This window comes from Sesamum indicum, linkage group LG8, assembly GCF_000512975.1.
Source record: "Sesamum indicum cultivar Zhongzhi No. 13 linkage group LG8, S_indicum_v1.0, whole genome shotgun sequence".
Taxonomy (NCBI): Eukaryota; Viridiplantae; Streptophyta; class Magnoliopsida; order Lamiales; family Pedaliaceae; genus Sesamum; species Sesamum indicum.
This window is the reverse complement of record NC_026152.1, coordinates 1961589-1985296: the sequence shown is the minus strand read 5'-3', so window position 1 is coordinate 1985296 and position 23708 is coordinate 1961589. Positions and strand designations below refer to the sequence as shown.

Below are 23708 nucleotides of genomic sequence, written 5' to 3'. Positions count from 1 at the left end.
GGGGGGGGGGAGAGGGGGGGCGGCGCTGCGATGAGGTGAGGGTAGCAGTAATTGGGGAGGGGGTAGGCAGTGGTGAGTAGGGGGTAGTTAAGGTTTCTTTTTTTTACTTTTTTTATATATAATGATAGTAATAATACTAATTTTGAATTTTATATATAATATAAGTTAAATACTTGGTTGAATCAAGACCTTTTATTTTCTTTTTAAATCTAACAATTGAGATAAATTGATTAGATTTAATGATTATTATTTAATAAAAAAAGATCCAACGGTTATCAAAATAAAAAATAATATATATTAAGTAATGGTATAAACGTAGGGTTGTGCATAATTCGGTAAACTAGCCGAAACCGAACCGATCTGAATCGAAATTTTGGTTTGATTTTCAGTTATAAAAAAACTACAAAAAAAAATAAGCGGGATTTGACACGATCATGGCACCCGTTCCACTTTGGAACGGTCTTTGGAACACTTGAGGAACGGATATTGAAACATGACCTCAGGTGGAACATGTTTTTTTTGTTATAAATTTGGAACGGTCCAACTGTCCCAAGTTGAGTTCCAAACTAACAGTTACTAAACCCGTTCCACAATCCGTGCCAAAATAGTGATGAAAAATCGTTGGAACTCAATTTGAAACACTATATTAGATTTAGGAACGGTCACAATCAAACTGTTTCTATATCCGATGTAAACTATGTCCCAAAAGTGACGTTAGAAAATGTACTAAAAGATGAGGTACAATTCGGAACGGTCCATGTATACTCTTAATAAAATATGCTAAAAAATATTAGGTTTATTTAAGAAGCAATGTGTTTTTAAAATAGTTCCAAAATATGATACAAATCGGAACGGTTCCTTTAAATTATTTTTTATGAGTTACTGAGTTTGTTCCAACTGATCATCAACGGCTATATTTAAATGGTCCAACAGACCGTTCCAAAAATTGTCTCAATGACCGTCCCAAAAGTAGGATTAACAACTACTTTTTAACGGCTAGTTATGTGTTCCTATCCCCATTCCAAAGACCGTTCCAATTTTTTCTATATAAATGTGTTCATCTCTTTCCATTTAATCTCACTATCTTCTTTAATTCTTCTTATTTTCTCTCTATTTTGTCAATTTCTCTCGAACTTTTTTATACTCTCACTATCCTACTAATATTTTTCTACTCTTCCTCGTGAATTCTGTCTTGAATTTTCATTGATATTTGGAGTTATTTTGATCAGGTAACAACATTAACCCTTTATTTGTCAATTGATTATATATTTGTTGTAATTAATTAAATTTAATATTATAATAGTATATATGTATGTGTGTAGAACTAATCATCATGTTAAGACAGTTGAGGAGATAGATGTATGAGAAAAACCTTTCAAATAGGGCGGGACTTACTCCGGAGTTTCAAGATGGTGTTTCTACATTTTGTCTCACTTGAAGGATGCCTCCCCTAGATTTGCTAGGCAGGTGGGTCCCCTTTAATCTTCGTAAAGGATGTTTACTTGGGTCTTCTAGGTAGGCAGGTTCCCTTCAGCTTTCTTGTGGGATGCTTCCTTGGGGCTTCTGAGTAGGCAGGTTCCCTTTAGTTTTCTTGAGGGATACCTCCTTAACTTTTTTCTTGTATGAGTATTTAAACATTATATTATGAAATATACTTGCATAGTAATGAATTTTAAGCGTATGAGGGCTTAAAAAGGAGAGTTCCAAAGGCTCCTTTGATGATGGAGGCCTGCATAAGTTTTGGCATAGCTTACTCCTATGCAGTTTTTATGCCTCGTTCTAAAAAAATGTAATATATCATACATTTTCCTAGAGGAATGTCCGCAGACATAGACTTGGTAGAGGGAACCCTGCAAGAGAACTCATTGGGGGATATCCTTCGGGAGGACAGTTTTAGAAGGGGTCCTACAGGAGGATTTATTGGAGGATGCCTTACGGGAGGACATTTTTAGAGGGAGTCCTTCGGGAGGACTTATTGGAGGGTGCTTCCGCATGTGATGGAGGTATCCTACTTTACGTATAATATCTCTTGAGGTTATGAATGTTCCAAGGACGTGATAGTGGACGTCCTTCAAAGTCTTCAAGCTCATCAGCCCCTCGTCCTACTATTGTTGTCACCTTGAAGGGTCCTTTCCAGGTGGGGTTTAACTTTTCCACGGGTTTTAGTGTGTCTACTCTTTGTAATACGAGGTCATTTACTTGAAAGTTTCATGTCTTTACCTCATGTTATGGGCATTGATGGTATTGTATCTTTGGATACGAATGAAGGCTCTTTCCTCAATTCTTTGATAAGGTCTAAGTTTTCTTTCAACAATTTCGTATTGTTTTCTTCAGAGAATTATAGTATTCTGTGGGAGTGTACACCCAATTCGGCTGGAATTATTGTCTCGGTCCTGTACGCCATGGTAAAGGGACTTTCTCCTGTTGATCCTTGAGGGATTGTGTGATATGCCCATAGGACACTGGTTTATTCTTCTGTCCAATTTCCAATAACTCGTTCTAATCGTCTTTTGATCTGTTGAACAAGGACTCGGTTGGTGATTTCCACTTGCCCGTTACCCTAGGAGTGTGCCACCGATGTGAATATTTGTCTGATGTGCATGTCTTTACACTACTCTTGTCTTTTATGACCTTAGAATTGCCGACCATTGTCTGAGATTATTTCACAAGGGAGCCCGAAGCAACAAATGATGTTCTTCTATATGGATTTCATCACCTCTGTCTCTATGATGGGAGCGAGTAGCTTAGGTTCCACCCACTTGGTAAAGTAATCAATAGCTACTAGCAGGAATTTTCTTTGACCAAGAGCTAGGGGGAATAGTCCCACAATGTCTATCTCCTATTATGCTAAGTGACAGAGTGATAGCATAGTTGTCATGGGCTCTGCAGGCTAATGTATGGAGGAGGAATGCTTTTGACATTTCTCGCATTTGATCACCAGTTGCTCTGCGTCTTGTTTCATGGAAGGCTTGAAGCATCCTGCTCGAAATGCTTTATTGACGAGCATCCAGGTGCCCGCATGCACTCCACAACAACCATTGTGTATCTCTTAAAGGATATGAAGTCCTTCTAACTGGGATAAACATCGGAGTAGGGGGTCTGTAAAGGATCCCTCCTTGTAGTAGAAAACGGGCAGCTTAGACTTTAAGCCTGGCAGCCTTCCATCTATTATCTGGGAGGCATCCCTCTTCCAGCTATCGGATAATAGGGATCCTCCAATCTTCTGAGGAGGATACAACTTGAATGTAAATTGGAGCTCTAGGTTGAGGGAGGTATTGTATAGTGATATACCCCGTTCTATAATCTTCTATAGTGCTGGCCAACTTGGAGAGGCAGTCGACGTTGATGTTTTCTTCACTCGGGATTAGTACAACTTGAAAGCTTTCAAACCCCGTTTTGAGTTCCGCTATCTGCTTCAGATATTGAATCATGTTTTCTTCCTTGGCCTCGTAGGAGCCTTCGACTTGCTTTACTGTCAATTGGGAGTCTGAATAAGCTATCACATATCAAGCTCCCACTTCATGCGCCATTCTAAGCCCTGTTACAAGTGTCTTATATTCAGCCTCATTGTTGGAAGCCTTGAATCCAGATTTAACAGCAAACTCCAAGTCTTCTCCTTGGGGTGAGGTGAGGACTATACCTGCCCGCTACCTTGAGTGGTGGACAACCTGTTTACATGCAATAACTCTTGAGGGGTGCCTTCTTCAGATGTTCCTACACTCCCAAAGACGAAATCGGCTAAGGCTTGGACTTTGATGATAGTTCGAGGTAGATAAGAGATATCGTACTCACTTAATTCTATCGCCCACTTCACCAATCATCCTGAGGTGTCTGGTTTACCTGCGTTTGTTTCCAAGGTAGGTTTGTTTTCACTCCAATGGAATGTGAGAAGAAGTATGGGTGTAGCCTTCTAGCAGTGGTGACCAATGCGAGGGTCATCTTCTCTACGAGAGAGTATCATCCTTTTGCTCAATTAAGGACCTTGCTAACGTAATAGATCGACATCTGTTTCCCCTCCTCTTCACGAATCAGGACAGAGTTGATCGCTAGAGGGGTGGCTGACAGGTAGACATAGAGGGTGTCCCCTAGAGATGACTTGACCAATAGTGGGAGCCCCACTAGATATTGCTTGAGTCCTTCAAGAGCTTGTTGGCAGGAGTCATCCCAGTTGAAATCTTTCGCCTTCTAAAGAGCTTTGAAGAAGAGCAGGCTTTTTTCTACCGATTTAGAGATGAATCGGCTTAGTGCTGCTACCCTCCCTATCAGTCTTCATATTTCGTTGATGCTGGAGGATGCTTTCATGTCTTGGATGGCTTTCATCTTAAGGGGGATGGCTTTAATCCCTCTTTTGGGTAACCATGAATCCCAAAAAGTGCCCTCCTTTCACTCCAAACGCACACTTCCTGGGGTTGAGTTTCATGGTATTTTCTTAAGACAACTAATGTTTCTTCCAGGTCCGGCACATGGTGTTGGGTTTCCTTACTCTTCATAAGCATATCGTCTACATATACTTCTATATTTCTTCCAATTTGAGAGTGGCATATTTTATCCATCAAGCGCTGGTAAGTGGCTCCGGCGTTCTTTAGGTCAAATGGCATGGCTACGGAACAAAATGTTCCAGCAGATATAATGAAGCTAACTCTTTTACGGTCTTTTGGAGCTAGTATTATTTCGTGGTATCTTTGTGATGCATCTATTATGCTTAAGAGTTCACATCCAGGCATGGAGTCTACCAATTGGTCAATTCGAGGGAGAGGACAAAAATTCTTAGGGCATGCCTTGTTGAGATCTCTGAAGTCGATGTACATTTGCTATTTTCCTCCTAGCATGGGAACTAATACCACGTTAGATAGCCATTCGAAGAATTATATTTCTTTAATATGGCCGGCTGCCAATAGTTTATCTACTTCCGCCTGAATCATTTTATCTTTTTCATGCCTAAAATACCTCTTCTTTTGTTTCACCAGCTTGATATAGGATTAATATTAATGTGGTGGATTATGACGCTAGGGTCGATCCCTTCTAAGTCTTGGGGGATCCATGTGGAAACATCTACGTTAGGACGTAAGCGTTCAATTATTTCTTCACGTGTTGCACTTCTAGTTGAGAACCGATGCGTGTGAACTTCTCTGGATCCCCTGGTACGATCTTGATGTTCATTAATTCTTCCATTGATTAAACCTTGGGGGATGCCTTCTCATTTTCTTTGTCATCGATGACCTCCGTTTCACGTTTGATGGGAGATGCCTCCTTATCGTGTTTATTAGAGGGTGCCTCCTTGTCACGTTTGCTGGAGGGTGCCTCCTTGGGATCTTCGTCCCTACATATCGTTAACAAGATTGAAGGGGGTCCCCTTTTACTTCTCCTACACCTCCAGATATAGGGAATTTGATCTTTATGTGGTAGGTGAATATCACGGCTTGAAAAGCATTGAGGGTGGGTCTTCCTAGAATGACATTATAGGTTGAAGGGGTGTCCACCACCAAGAATTTTAAAAGACACGTACTTCGAGTGGTACCGGTGCTTAAAGTTAGAAGGAGTGAGATTATGCCCCTCGGATGGACTACCTCCCCCGCGAATCTGTAGAGGAAGGTATTCACTTTTCCTAGAGGGGTGTCTCCTAGCTGCATTTGATCATATGCCTCTCCGAACAATATGTCAGCAGAACTTTCTGAATCTATGAAGATGCGTCCCACTTCATAATTGGCTAATAATGCTTTGATGACTAGAGAGTCATTGTGGGGCTCTTGGGCCCTGAATGTTCCGACCTTCCAAACTGGATAAGGGGGGCATCCTCCATGGCACCGACATTTCAGATTTCTTTTATAGTCGAGATGTGCGCTTCTCTAAGTTGTGCCTTTCTAGCATGGTGGGAGTTTCCTCTATTTGTTCCTCCTAATATCATTCATATGATTCCCTTTCTAGGAGGGTCATTTACTTCAAACTTTCCTTCAAAGGTGTTCCTCCGTTCTTCGTTTGATAAAGATTCCGGAGGGGAGAGCTTCACTTCCTTCCCCTTGTTTGTTTCTTGCTAGATGTATGGTCCTGTTCCCCGGGCCTTTTCTAGGAGGTACTCATTTTGGATAAGCCTCTCGATCTCGTTTTTTACGTGTCGATACTCTTCGGTAGTATGGCGGTAATCATTATGAAAATGGCAAAACTTGGCGAACTTGGGACATTGGGGTTGTTCTCTCCATGATCGAGGATGAGTTAGCAAGCCTTTTTCCTTCGACCGCCATAAGAGCCTAGGTAATAGGCATCGTGAGAGAGGTGTGAACAACATGGATCCTGTGGAAGGGTGTTTTCTTGTCCCTAAATTCGGTGCGCTATTTCTTGAAGGGGTTCCTCCCTAGCTTCTTTCTTTTTTTTCTCCATGACTTTCCTTCTTGGTAGCTTGGGTGTCCTCCATGTTAATGTACTTGGCCGCGGATCCATGAGGGTGTCAAACTTTGAAACAGGATTCTATGCCAGGGACTTAAAGAAGTCACCGTCTAGGAGTCTTTGCGATAAAGCGCTGGCCTTCACTTCTTGTGTGGTGGAGGGTACTTCCAAGATCGCGATATTGAACCTTTGTAGGTACTCCATCAACAACTCATTGTCCTTTTGCCGTATGGAGAAAAGGCTGAGTTCCATCTTCCCAAGCTTCCGGCTACTTTCGAACTGATGCAGAAAAAAGGATCTGAACTCCTAGAAGCTTCATATTGCTCCAACAGGCAGCTGGTTAAACCATTATTACGCAGCCTTGGCGAAAGGTAGTGAAAAAATTCAACACTTGATCTCGTCTGTATACCTGTGCAACAGAGTTACGTTCTCAAAATGCGAAAGCTGTTCTTGGGGGTCAGTCGACCCGTCGTACTCAACACTAGTAGGGGTGCGACGATTTGCAGGGAGCTCGTCCGCCATCACAGCGTCTGTGAAGGCGACACCCCTGTTGTTTTTCTCCTAAGACTCCTGCTATCTAGTGCTGCACGTTATGGAGGCATTTTTTAAGACACTCCAGTCGAGCCAGCCATTAGTGGGGAACTTCTTAAGGAGCTGCTAGAGAGAGCCCTTGTATCACGTTGGCGAGGCCCCAATTACAACAACGCCTCCTTTTGGCGGGATTCTTTCTATTCCTGCTTGAGGGATGCCTACTTCCACCACAGGGCTGAGCTGGCAGGTACCAGTACCACCACTTGCTCCCAAGTGGCTGTTGCAACTACCTGTTGGATTGCGCTGACTAGGGCTGGGGAAAGTTCGCTTGATGCATATTCGAGGAGGTGCTTCGCCTTGGAGGGTTAACTAATAGATCCATCACCCTAGGGGATAGTATTGGAGGGGGCAAAACTGGAGGGGGCAAAACTGGGGTAGACCCTCCAATTGGTGCTAAGGAGGTTCCTTCAATATGATTGTTGCTGGGTGCCTTCACGGTCTTGTGCTTGTTAGCAGAATTGCTGGGAGTCTCCATAGTAACTCACACTTTTAACTCAAGTTCCTATAAACGACGCCAATTGATGCGTGCTATTTTAGCACGGATCCAAAGTCCTTGGATCTTGATGCTGAGTTTGGGCTAATTGAGTGAAAGCAATTTGAGAAAGATGACCTACAAAACAACACATTACTACTCCGATGCTTAAGTTAGTTCCGGATTTAAGAATAAATAAATATAGAGGTAAATTATAACAAAACATTGTGCTAGAAATACAAATTTCGTAAGCAAGATCACGAATTTTAGAATGGTAGACTAGCAGTGGGAAAATTCTTAGAATGTTGAAGAGGGGGGGTCTGTTGAGGGGTGCTACCCATATTTATAGAGGAGGATTTCCTCTTCAGAGGGACTTTGGAGAGAGCTATATATTCGAGAAGGAAGGCGGGATTCTAGTGGATAAGGTCGCATCTTATCCCCTTCTTAAGCAGCACGTCTTTGGATAATGGAGGACTCCTCTTCGTGAAGACTCTTGCTTTGCAAGGAGTTTTCTTAAGTTAAGGAGTCCAGTTTCTTGAGGGCACATTCCTTTCTTCGGGCTGGCTTTGGGAAGGTGCAGCAGACCTTCGTACTGGGTCTCCTTCTTAGTCCAATCTTGATGAGGCATGCTTCTTTTTTAGACTGATTCTGGTGTGGTGGGCTCCTTCTTGGGCTGAGCCTAATGGGCCTCCCTTTTGGGCCGAATTTGCTGTAGAGTGCTTCCTTATTGGGCTAAGCCCAATACCCTTAGGCGGTGTCACGGGCTGACTCTTTTGTCTGGCGGAGGCCTTCCACCCTCGAGAACCTCTCTTGCTGATACTTTGTTCTTCTAATTTCGTGCTCTTACATACGGAATTTTCATTCTTATCATAATTTCTCGTTATAATTTATTCTTATATTCATCCATTTTTAAATTCGGGACTAACTTAACCATCGGAGTGCTAATTTTTTATTTTGCATGTCCTCATTCTCAAGAGCCTTCATTCAATTAGCCCAAATCCGACGTAAAGATCCAAAAACTTTAGATTGTGCTAAAGTCGCACGCATCAGTTGTATATCACAATTATAACCAAAACAGATAAACTTTTATCAAAATCAATTAAAAAATAATTTTAATAGATATAATTGTTATATTTATTAATAGATACAAATTGGTAAAAGTTTTTTTAATTAATAATTGTTAATGACTGTTAATTAAAAAACTTAATAAAAAATCATAATAGAATAATAATATTGTTAAAAGTGGTGCCTTTAACAAAGAACATAATATGACAAAAACGGCATTTTCAATAGTTTAAAATTTTGATAGGACAATTGTCAATATTATGCTGAATTTATATTTTTACCCTTTAAAAATTTTAGATTTTATTTAGTTTATTTAGTTGAAAAAAATATAAAAACGGATTATGCAAAAGTAAAGGCAAATTTTGTAAAATGCCTAAAATTAACTTCCATTATAAACACTATAATTAGTATAGATATTTATACTAATATCAATAAAAACATGTCATCTACATTCATAAACGATGACGATTAGTGGTACAGCTGTACCAATCTTTAAATATAATAATTATACCTGTAATAAAATAATTTTAAGTCATCTAATACTTTAAATTGTGGGCTTTTCTTTTTGTTTTTATTTTCTTTAAATATAATTTATTAATTTATATATTTTTTATTTATAATATATTTTAAAAATATAATATATTATTTATTACATGCACGTAATTACACCGTGAAACCAAACTAGTTTAATAATAAACCTACCCAAACACCCTTAAGAAAGTCTTGCCTCCCTAACTTTCTATTGGTTGCAACTTATATAGGGATGATTACTCACAACTCCTCTGAAATTTGGTGTAATTATACGTAAATTTTTTTTAGTTTGAAAAATTACATCTAACACCTCTAAGATTTGGTTTAAGTTTAACAAATAAGTTATCATATTAGTCAAAATTCACTAAATTTACTGAGATTAATAAAAAAAAATGAATAAAAATTAATATTTACTCTTTAAAACTGACTTGTTGCAGCTCAAATAATTTTTTTTACACTACCTTTATAAAGGTAAAAATATACCCTATCACATGCATTAACGCGTGAAGACGTATGAGGGTAATTTGATATAAAAAGATTTATTTGACCTGTTATCAGTTAGTAATAAGTCAATTAGGGGTAAATATAGATTTTTTTTCAATTTTTTTGTTAATATCAACATATTCGGTAAATTTTAACTAATGATGAGATTTATTTGTTAAACAAAAATAAATTTAAAAGAATACTAAATAGTACTTTTTAAATTATAAAAAATCTACATATAATTATACTAAACCTTAGGGGAGAGGTGCATAATTATTTCATTTATATATGTGCAACAAAATATCTATAAACCCACGCACCCCCACCCCCACCCCCACGCCCCAACATCAACCGCCTTCTATTTTTCACTCTCTTATTGGGCAGTTGCCTTCGCCTCTTTCTCGCTCTCCATAAACCCTAACAAAAACCCTCCGCTGATTAGGGTTTTTTCCTCATTTTCTCGTCTCTCCTCTTCACTGTTCGTTCCTAAAAGGGGAGAAAAATGGGTAGCCTCCTTTTGATCAGGAGATCTTCTTCTTCATCGAAGAGGCTCGCTGTCACTGCGCTCAGCCATTTCTTCTATGAGAAATCGTCTGTAGTCTCTTCTCATGCCACTATTTCTCCAAATATTCGCGCCTATGAAACTGGGACTGCTTTTTCTAAGCCTTCGCCTGTGTTTGAATCGACAAGGGGTTTCCATTCGGGCCTGGCTTTACGGGCTGGGTTTGCAGTGGCTGACTATTCTGATGCCGAAGAGAGAAGGGCTTCAAATGGGTCTGCCGACGAGGGGCTTGAGATCTCGAAGCTTGGGATTTCGCAAGATATTGTATCGGCCTTGGCAGGGAGGGGTATCGATAAGCTTTTCCCAATTCAGGTATGCATCGGAAATGACGTTTTTTGTTTGGTTTCGGAAATAAGAAAAGTATTTTTTTCCCCTCATCTGTACTTTCTGTGGTGTGTTCTTATATATATGACGGTATTGAGGCAACAAACTTTCTTTGGACTGTTTATTCACTTGCTATTTCGAGCCTCGAAATCAGCAGCATATGTAATGACTGCATGTAGGTTTGCGGGCACAAGAGGATTGTGGATCTCTTTATATTTGTCCCAAGAGTAATGGCCAATTTGAACCCAGAAAATGGAAATGGAACAAGAAATCAACTTTTTAGGAACAAAAGTTGTTCATGGTTCCACGGGATTGTTAATGTTTACAGAAATATGATAATTATTTAAATTATGTATATACAAGACAAAAAGATATGGCCTTCTAGTTACTTTTCTTGTTTGTTTCGAGAAAGTCCTAATTTGATTGGATATATTTGGGGATTTTTTTTTCTTTGTCACTGAAAATAATCCTTTTCAATTCCAGAGGGCAGTCTTGGAACCGGCTATGCAGGGTCGTGACATGATAGGTCGAGCAAGAACTGGAACAGGAAAGACGCTAGCTTTTGGGATTCCCATTATGGATAAAATCATTAAGTTCAATGAGAAGCATGGGTAGCTAACTTCAATCTTATGCTCGAGTATTTCCCTATTTCAGTTCAGCATTATGAATTGTTAATAGGCTGAACGGTTCTGCTTGTTTTATCATTCAGACAGGGAAGGAATCCTTTAGCAATTATACTGGCCCCGACTAGAGAACTTGCTCGACAAGTTGACAAAGAATTTGCTGAGTCTGCCCCAAGATTAGATACATTGTGTGTCTATGGTGGTGTTCCGATATCTCGCCAAATGAGTACTCTTGACCGGGGTGTTGATGTGATTGTTGGCACTCCTGGCCGTGTCATTGATTTGATCAAGCGTGGTGCCTTGAATTTATCGGAAGTTCAATTTGTTGTCCTTGATGAAGCTGATCAGATGCTTAATGTGGGATTTGCTGATGATGTTGAGACTATCTTGGGATACATTACACAGAAGCATCAGACAATGATGTTTTCAGCTACAATGCCAAGTTGGATAGTGAAGCTTACTCGGAAGTTCCTAAAAGACCCAGTTACCATTGACCTTGTGAGACACAGATGTGCTTATACACCTGTTGCTTTGACCTTGTGCTAATCTTGCGTGAAACTTATTGACATCAAATATGTGCTGCAGGTTGGAGAATCTGATCAGAAATTAGCTGATGGGATTTCCCTGTATGCAATTACATCAGACATACGAGAGAAACCAGCAATAATTGGACCCCTGATAACTGTATGTATCTTAGAGCTGGTTGATGGATCTGTTTATGTTACTTGATCTTATCGATAGTGCCATTATTTTGAACAAAAAATCATAATATTTTTCATCAGGAGCATGCAAAAGGAGGTAAATGTATTGTATTTACTCAAACAAAGCGTGATGCTGATCGATTGGCATATGCTATGCAAAGGAGCTTTAGATGTGAAGCGTTGCATGGTGATATCTCACAAAACCAAAGGGAGAGAACGCTGTCTGCTTTTAGAGATGGACGGTTCAATATTTTAGTGGCTACTGATGTAGCTGCCCGCGGCCTTGACGTTCCAAATGTTGATCTGGTGATTATTCTTTTACGTTATTCTTTAGATGTGAAGCGTTTGTGATGCATTCTTTGCCATAATAATTGGTTGCTCAAGGAGAGGCAATTTGCTGACTTCCCATGTTTCGTTGTCCCACTATCTAAAAACTGAATTCCTGTTGGTCATTTAGCTATTAATATTATCTTATTTATCGATCTGTGGTATGTCATACAATATACCTGTTTTTCTTGCCTCTGGAGTATAGACATTTTATGTTTATGGTCCTTGTTTCATGCAGGAGTAATTTTATTTATCCATTCTGTTTCATTTTTGTGCAATTATAGGAATGAGGCCCGATTCCTTTTTCTAAATTGGAACCCCCCCCCCCCAAAAAAAAAAAAAAAAAAAAAAAAAGAGAGAACTCTCCTCTGAAATAGTATTGTGACACCAGGTGAAACTTGTTTTGTTGATACTTCTATTCTGAATTGGGTTTCAGTGGATATTCTTATTCTGCTCAGGTGATACATTATGAACTTCCAAACTCATCAGAGATTTTTGTTCATCGATCGGGACGAACTGGTCGTGCTGGGAAGAAAGGTAGTGCAATTCTCATCTATTCGTCCCACCAATATAGAGAGGTTAAGGCTATTGAACGTGAAGTTGGATGCAGATTTACAGAGGCAAGTTATCAATAATATCTTTTGCTCTACTATTTCTGTATTGATCTTTAAATGGTTTGGATTTTTCTTTCCCTCCATGATAATCTTAATAACTGCAAACTAGCAAGATTTTCAAATATTGGGTCCTGCTGACACAGCCATAGTTTCAGATCCAGTCTCCAACACAAACACTTGAAAGAAGTTTAGTTTCTATTAGTTTTCATGTTCTGTATAAACTTATTGATATAGGTCATTTTAATTTTCCTGGTTTTAGCTCCCTAAGGTAGCTGTTGAAGATGGAGACTTGGACATGTATGGCATGGAACAGGGTGGTCGGTTTGGTTCTGGTGGAAATAGGGGAGGTGGTCGATTTGGTGATTCTGGGTTTGGACGTTCTGGTGGTCTCAGTGATTCTAGGGGTGGTCGATTTGGTGGATATGGAAATTCTGGGGGTGGTCGTTTTGGGGGACCTGGTTCAGGTGGTGGATTTGGTGGATACGGAAATTCAGGGGGTGGTCGCTTTGGGGGATCTAGTTCAGGTGGTGGATTTGGTGGACAGGGTTCGGGCCGCTCGGGCAATTTTGGTGGTTTTGGTTCTGGGCGCTCAGGTGGTTTTGGAGACCTGGGTGGTTCAGAACGAAGCAGTGGCTTCGGAAGAGTTGGTGGTTCGAGTCGTTCAAGTGGTTTTGGGGATTTTAGTTCAGATCGTTCCAGTGGATTTGGCCATTCTGAATCTGGGCAGACCTCCCGTTCAACCCGCTTTGATGGATTTGATGACCATGATGGTGATAACAAGAATACAGGGAGGAGATTTTTGTGAGGCTATGGAAGGTGATTTTTTCTCCTTTTTCCTTTTTGTTTCAGGAACTTGATATAGCTTGCTGCATTCGTTTCTATGTCCCACTACTTATCTCTGGGCTGCTTCCATGTCTATGATAGGAGTCTTTAACTTTTACCAGTCACCTTTTGGTTCTCATAAGGTTTGGTTTCAAAGCCTTATTTGAGGTTACTTTTGATTCACTAAGGTGAGATTGGTTTATAAACGATTTTACATATAAGCAAGTATGATGTCTGTGCAGAAATTTTGTACTGGTGTCAAATCCCTGTGTGATATATGAACCCCACCATATTGATCGTGTTAATGAGGAGACAAGATATTGGCTGGCGTTTGAATGTTGAATATTAAATATCTGTTACAATTATGGACTTGTTTTGAGGCATACATAATATCTATCCTGAGGATATTGAGCATTTGTCATTCTAGCATAGATTGTCTACTGCCACCATTTTAGGTATGTGCTAATCATGTGCATTTGAGTTTGCACTTTTGTGCACTGTTTGCGTGAGATAAGAATGCTTTCATTTCATTTTATTGATAAGATTGGTATTGAGCATACTTGTACTGATACACTAAATTCATGTTAAATGATGACCATAAACCCCTTGCCGGCCCGTTTTTACATGGACTCCTTGCATGATTTGATACCTTTCCTATGAGGGTTGTGTTATTTGAGTATCATGGATGGTTCCTACTGTAGTTTTGTTGCATGCTGATGTCACATTTTCTTTTTATTCTCTTCTGATGATGCTTTGAAACTTGTGGATTGTTTCAGTCTGACATGACAGATGCGGTGGGTGATGTGAAGACTGCAAAGATGCTAATTGAGGACTGAAGTTTGTTAGGCAACTTGCAAGCTAACATCCACCCATAACCTGTCTGCTTCTGGGCTCAAATAGTTGATGGCCTGGATGATATTGTTCATGTATCTTTTTGTCTGAAGGGAAAATTTAGGGATTAGCACCGAGCCTTAGGTGCTGCTTGAAATCTAATATATGTTATCTGTTTTCTTTTTCTTAACAGTATCTGCTAGTGTCAATAGTTGCTCATTTGGAGTGTGGGACAGTATTCAGAAACCAGCGATAATTCTTTGCTTCAGAATATTTACAGAGTCGCCGTGTTGTACCTTGACAGCATATGTAATGCTGAGAGATTGTGGGCTATGCATTGCTTTCTACATGTATAAAAGAATCAGCTATAGGCTTATATGAAATAGGTATGTTCACAGATCAGAAGCCTGCATCTGGCTCATGATGATATAGAAATAATATTGGACTGGAAGTATTTCTTTTTTTCTTCCTCGAGAATTTTCTTCGGATCTTTTTTAGTAGATTAGGTTTAACCACCTAATTTTTTGTTGCTGGTGAATGGTATTATCATTTCTTCTACAACATGCACTGAGCTAAATGATAAAATTATCTTGAATTTTACTCGTGTTCAGATCTATATTCCGTGTGCGATAAGTGGATATGATTTTACATTTTGCGGTAATTAAAGTTTGATGTGCTAAGGCCCGTAATGCGGACGCAGCATTGTACGAACCTGCAAAAATATTTGACGAAGAATTCAACTCGGAAGTGGGTAGACAGACCTCTCCTTCCATATATTTTGTCAAAGAATTAGTGTATCCCTGAAATACTAAATGCCATGTAGCAGTTTTATTAAACAATTCTTTTGAGTAAGGTTGATAGAAAAATTTGCACAATCATTTCCATTGGTATATATGTATTAAAAGTGATGGTGTTTATTTTTGGATAGAGCAGGTACTACATAATCAGACCATCCGTGACCATTGGATGATAAGGGGTGGGTGATCTCCCCCCTCCCCGGCCACTTCATGTAATCCAGTGATCCATGACCATTGGATGATAAAGGGTGGGTAGCCCTTCATAAAAAAGGATGGAGCATGCATGTTTTACACCACAAACTGAGATGACTAGATGCAAAAGTAGCCCAGAAAGGACCAGAAGGATACATATTAACTTCGGATCACGTCTTAAGCTACACGAAATGTAACCATACTATGTCTTTAGTACTTAGAATAGACACCATTGTCTTCAACATGCATACTTGTCGGATACCTAATCCTACTTACACAGTTTCTTTCATAATGCAGAGGAAGATCTACTCAAACTTCTTGCCCCTGAAACTGGCCTTTGGGATTCGACTGAGGACGCCTGTGTCCAGCTTCCGGTAGTTGTGCTGGAGCTGATCCAGGACATTGTAGACGAAGCCGTCAACTTGATCTTCGTACCTTTCATACAGGATTGGCAGTGTGTGGGCGGCAACAAAACCTTCAGAAGATGATTCTATTGTAAATCAAAACATAGCTGAGCTTCACATGCACTAGTGTTAAAGCTTGTTCGAAACATCTTATACGTATATTTTATAAGATGTTTTAAGAGCTTAAAGATGTTAACTCTTATTTTAAAAATAAATTCTTAAAGTGTTTAGATAAGTATAATGTTAGGTGTTCATAATGAGCTTCTTATATTGTAGTATTGACCAAAACTTTTGAGAAATAAATTTACCAAATCACTTAATAGAGCTTATTACAAGCCCTCAATCATCTTATAGAAAGCTTATAAGTTCAGTCAAACACCCTCTAAGTAAACCGGATTAATCTTTATTCAGTGTTTGGTCAGTTCCAACTGATGAGCATATATGCATAGTTGAATTGTTTGGTTCATGTAACAAGAATTCAACATATTTAATCTGCAAGCAAGCAGTATGAGTGCAAGAACTGTAATCACATGACTGCTTTAATGTTATGATAGAGTTAAGATCATCTCACCGATATATAGCATTGTCAAAAAGTTGCACCAGCTTCCGATTATAGCAGCAGCCAACAGGCTACCAACGACCTGCAAGTAACGTCAGGATATCGTCTAGCTAACCTTACGAAAACAGAAAAAGAAATGTAATAGTCATGATCCTGATAAAATAGTTCAATCCGTGCCAATGCGACTGGAAATTTATCGGGGATAATAGAGAGTTGAACTAGTTGATACATTTGAAATCATAATCTTTACTGGGAATGTGGGATGTTGTAATATAAGTATATATGTTTCATTGTGGTTATGGAGGTGAAGCAGCTAAGGAAGGACAGAAGATGTAAGATGATGACTTTTCTGTATGAAAATTGAATACACTGTTTCTCATTTCTAAGATGACAACAGTTTTAGTTTAGGAAGTGGAGAAGTAGAATGCTTCTTTCAGCCTTATTCGATATGCAGACAAAAGTCGGGAATAGAGGAAAAGAACGAATAATAGGTTAAGTATATTAAGTTTACGAAATACAACTGATTGATGGACATGTAAATTCAGGAGCCAAAAATGTGAATAATTGCTGGAGCTAATGCCTCGGCAGTCTTCGTCATTGAACATTAGCAACAGCAAGGAACTATCAAAGTTGTGCTTCACAAAACTAATTACATGCATTAACCATGTCAATGCTACATTTGCATGATATTGAAGAACTTGGAGGAAGATTAGGGTAAAATTACGCGAGAATAGAGATCAAAAACACTCTCAGCAGGACAGCAAAAGGGTGTTGGTCAATCATATATAGTTTAGATAGTAATATGAATAACAGCAAAAGGAAGAAAAGTGAAAATAATCGGAGAAATTACCACTAGAAATTGCTTTATATTTCCTTCACAGGCAACATTCTGCAAGAAGCTTAAGCCCCGATTGACCTCAGATCCAATCAACTTGCCAGCGTTAACAAAGACATCCTCAGGCAAAACAAGACGAGGTACTTTGGATGGAGAGCTGTCGCCATTTATGAGGTTAAGGCAATCAGAAAACTGCAGTATGATGTCGACACAACGGGAAAGAAACATGCAAATTTATATTTTACCTATTTAATATGCCTGAAGCATTTTTCCAAACAAATTGAGCTACCAATCCCAGAATCAGCGCAAAGCATAAAAACGTGAGAAAATTGTACTCGAGCCATTCAAAAAGCACCCAAATAACAGTAGCACCAGTTAGGACGCTAGCCGAGATCTTCTTGTTCCTCCACAATAGCACATCAGCAGCTGCACGTTAAAGTCAATGCATTCGCTTAGAACCAGTGTGACTTCAATGACTCACAAACAGATCGACATGTAAAAGGTCTTACATTTGCCACCTCCCAAGATATGGTGAACAGGCTTTTGACGCCCAAACAATCTGTTCAATTGTGTTTTTACAGAGTCCGACTTATCCTCCTCAAAAAATGACACATTTTTGTGCTTTGATACACTGTCAGAAAGTGTATCCATGATGTTGTTCATTAGGGACTCAGCTGTAATTCCTTCAGGCATTTTTCCTGTCTGAACATATTAACAAAACAGCAGTCAAGAAATAGACTCAATTCTCCAACCAAAGGCAAAGAATCTCAAAAACGAAAAACAAAAAATATTTCTTGTGAGCGACTATTCAAATAAGCGCCAAAGATAGACTTGGTCAAGGAAAATGTCAACGTAGTTGCTGAAGTCTCCAAAGCGCAAGAACAATATCAGCTTTGTCAGTTAATATTCTCCTGACTTGTATATTTTACTGACTTTGCGACGCTTGAATTATGGCAGTAAACTGAGGCATGAATTGTACTGTTCATGAATAAAGCACCACTTAAGAAACGGCTCCCACATTGTTATACCTATCCTATTTCATGGTACTTTGAATCATTAGGCCGAAAACCAACCAACAACTTAAATGAAATAATGATTAAATAGCATAAGACTAAAATCGAACAATCTATTTAAACTGAGCATCTCTCAATCAGTTTCTTTCAAGAATCATGGACCTGGTAAAAATCTTGGATGAACCAGCTGCAATTATTACCAAGTCCGTCCATGACCATAGGATGAAAGGCATCCCCCAACTCCCGTCTAAAACAATGACAACGATTATTGAATGAAAGGCAAGTGGGTAACAAAAATCATCCATGCCCACCTACTCTAAAGGTCATCTAGTAAACAAGGTGTGTGTTGCACAAGGAACACACACCGTCCTTTTCAGAGAAGCTCACATAGACCTCAATCTCCCATAATTTGAAAAATTCCTATTGCTATACTCCTATATAGAAGCACAATCAGACAGCAAATTATCAAAATTCACAGTTAAACAAGGTAAAAGAGTTGTAGTGGAAATAAAATGGAAGCCGAAAACTGCCAAAAGTGAATCTAGATACCAAAAGGATTTTGGATATGGACACTACAATCAAACTGAAACAAAATCAGAACCACAGTGTAAAATCATACAAATCAAGAAAACAAAAAAAAAAAAAAAAAAACCAAAGTGTAACGAAACACAAACTAAGAACAAATGGGGGAAAGAAAAAACACCTAAGTTATGGTCAAGAATCTGTATTCACGAAACCTTCAAGCACCACCTACCCCCACCCCAACACACACACACAAAGAAAAAAAACAACAACAAAGAGAAAAAACAGGGCAACTTCAGCCAAACCAAGAAGAAGAATTACACAAACATGCAAAGGCAAACCCAACAAGAAAGAACAAATTATAACAAGAAAGCTCAAGAAAATCCCATCTAACACAGGAAAAAACAAAAGGGTAAACGTAGAGCACTCAGAAACCTCAAATACGGTCGAGCCCAGAAGCCAAAAACCTCATACAAAGTAACTCAAAAAGCAGCAACTGCACTAAAAATCAGTAAGGCTTGCTCTTTACCTGGCTCTCTACTGTGAAAAATGGAGACTAATAAATGGTACAAGAAAGATAATTGATTCTAATAAGATCAAGAAAGGAAGGAGGAAAAGGCGTCTTCCTTTATATATATAGAGCAGCAAAAGCAAAAACGACTTGCTTTGATATGTGTGGGATTCTCCCAACTAATTATTCAGACCAATAGCATAAGAATATTAGAGTCCCCACATATTCCTAACACTCTGAATTCATGCCACCAATAATAAATACGTAACTATATTCATTTGTCTAATTATATATAAATCATTTCTCTTCTTTCTTTAAATCATAATTGCACATTTCAAGAAAGTGTCATTGCAATTTACAATGGTAGTTGTACATGAAATTACATTTGCAATATCATAAGCAACCTCAGGGTATTGGTACAATATCATTTACAAAATTACACTACATTATGAATACATTCTTTATTTAATAATAGTAATTTTGCAAATGACATATGATATTTATTTAATTAAATGAATATAATTTTTTAAATAAAGAAAATCCCATTTAAAAGATGAATATATTATAGTTTTACATAGTGGAAAAGGGTTCTAATATGAGGGATTTATAAAAGAATAAAACTCTACTCTATGGGATCTCTAAAAAATGCCCAAACACAACAAAGATTCACTTATTTTTCAGTTTCACCAAATTTGGAGACCCAAAACCACAACCATCAATCATCCCAGGTTTGAAAAACTAAGATCACAACATGCGGGCCCCACAAGTATGAATATTTGATTTTATAAATAATCTAGAGCATTTTAGAGCCAAGATACATAATTAATTTGTGGAGAGAATATTCTACTCTTTTTTTTTTTACTTGATCTTACACTCAACCAACTTAAGTATCAAAAGATTTTAGTTGAGGAGCTTTAGAAAAGCCTAACGATTTGTTCATTTTCTCAAGGCTCAAGCACCTCGAGATCGCATTATTCTTCAGGTCACCACGATCTCCCGACCTGGATTATATGATGATGTTTAGAGTCATTTATAGAACAACTAGAACCTCAATCTGTGATCAATTTATTTTTTCATTCCAATCTGTATACAAAAATTTAAAATAATTAAATTTTTGTGTAATATTTGACAACATTGCCCTCATTTCGTAGTAGTTACTATGTGGGTGAGCGAATATAGTGCCCACGGTAAGAAAGAATCAAATATTCCTTATATAAATTGACATATATAGAGTGTCAAAATGAAAATTCCGTTAAGGAATAAATTACATTTATACATTCCAACTTATAATCTATTTACATAAATTATTATTATTTTAGAAACAACCCCTAACAATTAAAAAGTAGAATAGTTTGTCTATATGTTGGCGTTCTTAAAAAATATATATGTAATTTTTTTTAAAAAATAGAGATAATTTGTGTAAATGATCTTGACGTTTTTGTGGGTGTATGTGTAATTTTTTAAATAGCAATGACGATTTGTATAAATAAACCATAAATAAAAAATATAGATGTGATTATCCCTATCATTAAATAGATAATCTTATCAATTCATAGGAGTCTAAATGAGAATTGAAAAAATTATGTATATTGTTGACGTGTGCATAAAATGTATAGATAAAATAACTTGTGGACTTAAGCTTCTTGATGAGCCAAATTCTTTACAAGCTTAAAAGACGAGAACCTGCAAATAAAATATTAATATTCCAATGCTCAAGTTAGTATGCAATTCGAATAATAATGTTAAAAAGAAATAACACGAAAATGAGATAGCAAGTGTTGGTGACAATGGTGAGTAGGATGAGTATATATAGTAGAAATTGCTTATGAATGCTTAAAAAATTGTCCCTCTATTTGAGGAGGCCAAACCTGATTTTATACTCGAAGTCCCCTACTGATAAGGAATTCTGGTCCCCTAAGGCTTCGAGAGGTAGTTGCCAGTGGATAAGCTTTCTTGAATTTCTGATCTATCGGATAGAGAAGTCTAAGGGAGTTCAACTTGACCCGAAGATCTTAATAGAGTAAGGATCCCGCTTCTCTAGGAGTATGCTCTCTAGGACCTCCTCTTCAGGCCCTGCTCAAATGATATTTGGCCACTTAGACTAGTGCTTAGCTAACAGCTAGGGTGACATTGGGCTCACAAGACTTCTCGAAAACCAATTCATCTCCTAGGTTCTGACTCTATCAGGTCCTAATTGGGGGAAAGGTCCATAAGACCTTCCCCAGGCTTCTCGCTCCATTGGGCTCCCTGGGCTAACACATGGGCCATGCCTTGGGCCGCCCATTTATGGATACATCAACTATAAAAGAGAAACTCGTATTAATTTTTCAAAATGTTTGCTAAAGCAACATTAAACTTGATTGCTTATTGTGATCTTTCATAGGGTCCATGATCTTTCTTGGGGTAATAAACTTTACATAATATTGTGTAATAAAAAGCAAGTTAAGTGAAAAAAATATAAAAATGTTTGTTTATGTATTCATTCTCAGTGTTTACTGGTTTTTTATCTTTAATTTTGTATATAAAAATAAAAATATGTTTGAATTAATTAATAAAAATACGTTTTATACTCTATTGTAGTTCAAATTAATATATTTTCAATAAAAATATATATATATATATATAAATAAAAGTATTTTTATTTTAATTATTATCTTAAAAAATTAAAACTGAAAAAAAAAACAAAAAACTAATAAGCTGATTAAAAAAAGAAGGTTTTTTATATATTTGCATGGGACCATCAAAGAATTTCTTATCTCATTGGAATCAACTACAAAAAGATAGGTCCACAATAATAGTTTGTTGGGGGACCTTTCATAAGGGACAGTTTTGGAATAACAACAACACAAATTTAATTAATTTTTATAATTTATTTTGTTTAAATTAAATTAATAAAGTATTTTGAAATTCAAATCGTTCATCAAATTAAAAAATTAAGTGAATTATGGATTGTTTATTTAATCGTTGGGTCGAATCAGTATGTCATATTTATATTATAAATAATTATTAATATTTAAAAATAATACTAAATAATAAATATTATTAATATACTTAACAATCAATCTTTTTTTAAAAAAAGATTCACCTATTTTCTTTGACATTAACAGTTCAATAGGATATATAATATAATAAAATAAATTTTTAGAAAAAGTGAACAAAAATCAAATACAAGAAATAATATTGCATATTTTTTAATTCAACGAAAAATTAGATACACTAAATTATCAGAAATAATCTAACAGAAATAGTAAAACTGAACTGAGAAGAGAAATTAGGATTTATATTTAGAAATAACAGAAAATAGTTAAACTTAACAAAAATTATCTCAATCTAATAAAAATAATACACATTTTAGAAGAAAAATTAAAGATTTTATCATGTATTTACACTTGATTGTTGATCCGTTCGATTCAATCAACCCAGTACCTGGTCACATGGTTCACCGATGAACCACTGGGTCAAATGATTTTCACAAAAAAAAAAGGCTTCTTTTTGCTCCTCAAGTTTTCTAGTTTTAACAGGCCGATTTTGTGGCCCAATCGACGATTCGAACAGTCCAACTGTCCAGGTCGAAATTGGTTTCAAAACCTTGCTTACCATATAAAAAAAATTCAATTTTATTATTTATGATATTTATAAAAATTGAAAAAAAATTTATTACAATAAAAGAGTTTGTGGGTTTGAATTTTATACATAGAGTGTTCAATCTCTTTGTATAATAGTTTCTTACATTTTTGTTCCACGAATGCTTTAAATTAGAATTATATCTAGAGTTAATGAAAGAAATAATAGTATTATCATTAATTTATAGAAAAATATTAAATGTGGTATGAAGGTAGAAGTTTATGTAATTTCCTTGTTACTATCAGCATTTTTCGTTGAAATACGGGGGAAAGAAAAATAGTACAAGTGCATCGCAAGATGACAACAGTACTTTTATAAACCACAATTTTCAAAATTACTCCAAAGATATTTTTTGAGAAATAAATAAAACATCCTAATGTTGTTTATCAAATCTTATTAAATAGTAAATTCACTATAGAAAAATTAGGTAGCCATAAAAATGGGTTGGCCCAAAGAAGTTCAAACGGGACAAAAGAAGAAAGAGATAGCAAGAGTTCAAGAAATATAAAGCCTAAAGTGTCCCTCTTCGAATACCTCCTATAGGAGGATGGTTCCCCTTCTATTGGAGAACCTCTAACTGATGATTACTATGTCCATTCAGGGTCCATTTTCAACAGCCCAATCCTTATCAGTACCTAATAATAATGTACACATTAACCCAACTTTTAATGTGCAGGGAACCTTGTGATAGGACGTCCCTTCTGGGAGAAGGTAAGAGCACCCACCCTCATAGAAAGGTGCCCCTAGCGACTGGAGGGCGCATATTGATAGGCTTCAGCAAGAACTCCTAGATCTACAGAAGTGTGTCTTAGGGGTCCCCTTGGGAGAGAAGGAAGAGACCCTCTTCCAGGAAGATATCTTGGAAAAACTCCCTCTCAACTAGAAGGAACCCCATTTGTCAGAGGATAATGGAACCATGGATCC

At 37.4% G+C, this 23708-nt stretch overlaps 2 protein-coding genes across 5 annotated transcripts; one reads left to right on the top strand and one right to left on the bottom strand.

Moving 5' to 3' along the window:
- On the top strand, positions 9864 to 15608 carry LOC105167424 (DEAD-box ATP-dependent RNA helicase 53). Of its 3 annotated transcripts, XR_848257.2 has the most exons (9): positions 9864 to 10397; positions 10893 to 11020; positions 11119 to 11530; positions 11618 to 11716; positions 11815 to 12039; positions 12519 to 12680; positions 12934 to 13490; positions 14273 to 14713; positions 15261 to 15608. XR_848257.2 is itself a non-coding variant. In XM_011087132.2 (8 exons), the coding sequence occupies exons 1-7, from the start codon at positions 10026 to 10028 to the stop codon at positions 13477 to 13479; spliced, it is 1944 nt and encodes a 647-aa protein (XP_011085434.1). In that variant the 5' UTR covers positions 9864 to 10025; the 3' UTR covers positions 13480 to 13490; positions 14273 to 14789. The 3 variants fall into 3 exon arrangements, 2 of the variants coding, with proteins under 2 accessions (XP_011085434.1, XP_020551286.1); XM_011087132.2 differs by lacking the exon at positions 15261 to 15608 and having other exon boundaries at positions 14273 to 14789; XM_020695627.1 differs by lacking the exons at positions 14273 to 14713; positions 15261 to 15608 and adding an exon at positions 13599 to 13617.
- Positions 15431 to 19333, bottom strand: LOC105167425 (reticulon-like protein B8). 2 transcript variants are annotated; one of them, XM_011087134.2, is made up of 6 exons: positions 19085 to 19107; positions 17624 to 17816; positions 17360 to 17540; positions 17130 to 17271; positions 16292 to 16361; positions 15431 to 15791 (listed from the first exon to the last, which is right to left on the bottom strand). In XM_011087134.2, exons 2-6 carry the CDS (start codon positions 17805 to 17807, stop codon positions 15622 to 15624), a joined length of 747 nt encoding a protein of 248 aa, XP_011085436.1. In that variant the 5' UTR covers positions 17808 to 17816; positions 19085 to 19107; the 3' UTR covers positions 15431 to 15621. The 2 variants fall into 2 exon arrangements, with proteins under 2 accessions (XP_011085436.1, XP_011085435.1); XM_011087133.2 differs by lacking the exon at positions 19085 to 19107 and adding an exon at positions 19179 to 19333 and having other exon boundaries at positions 15439 to 15791.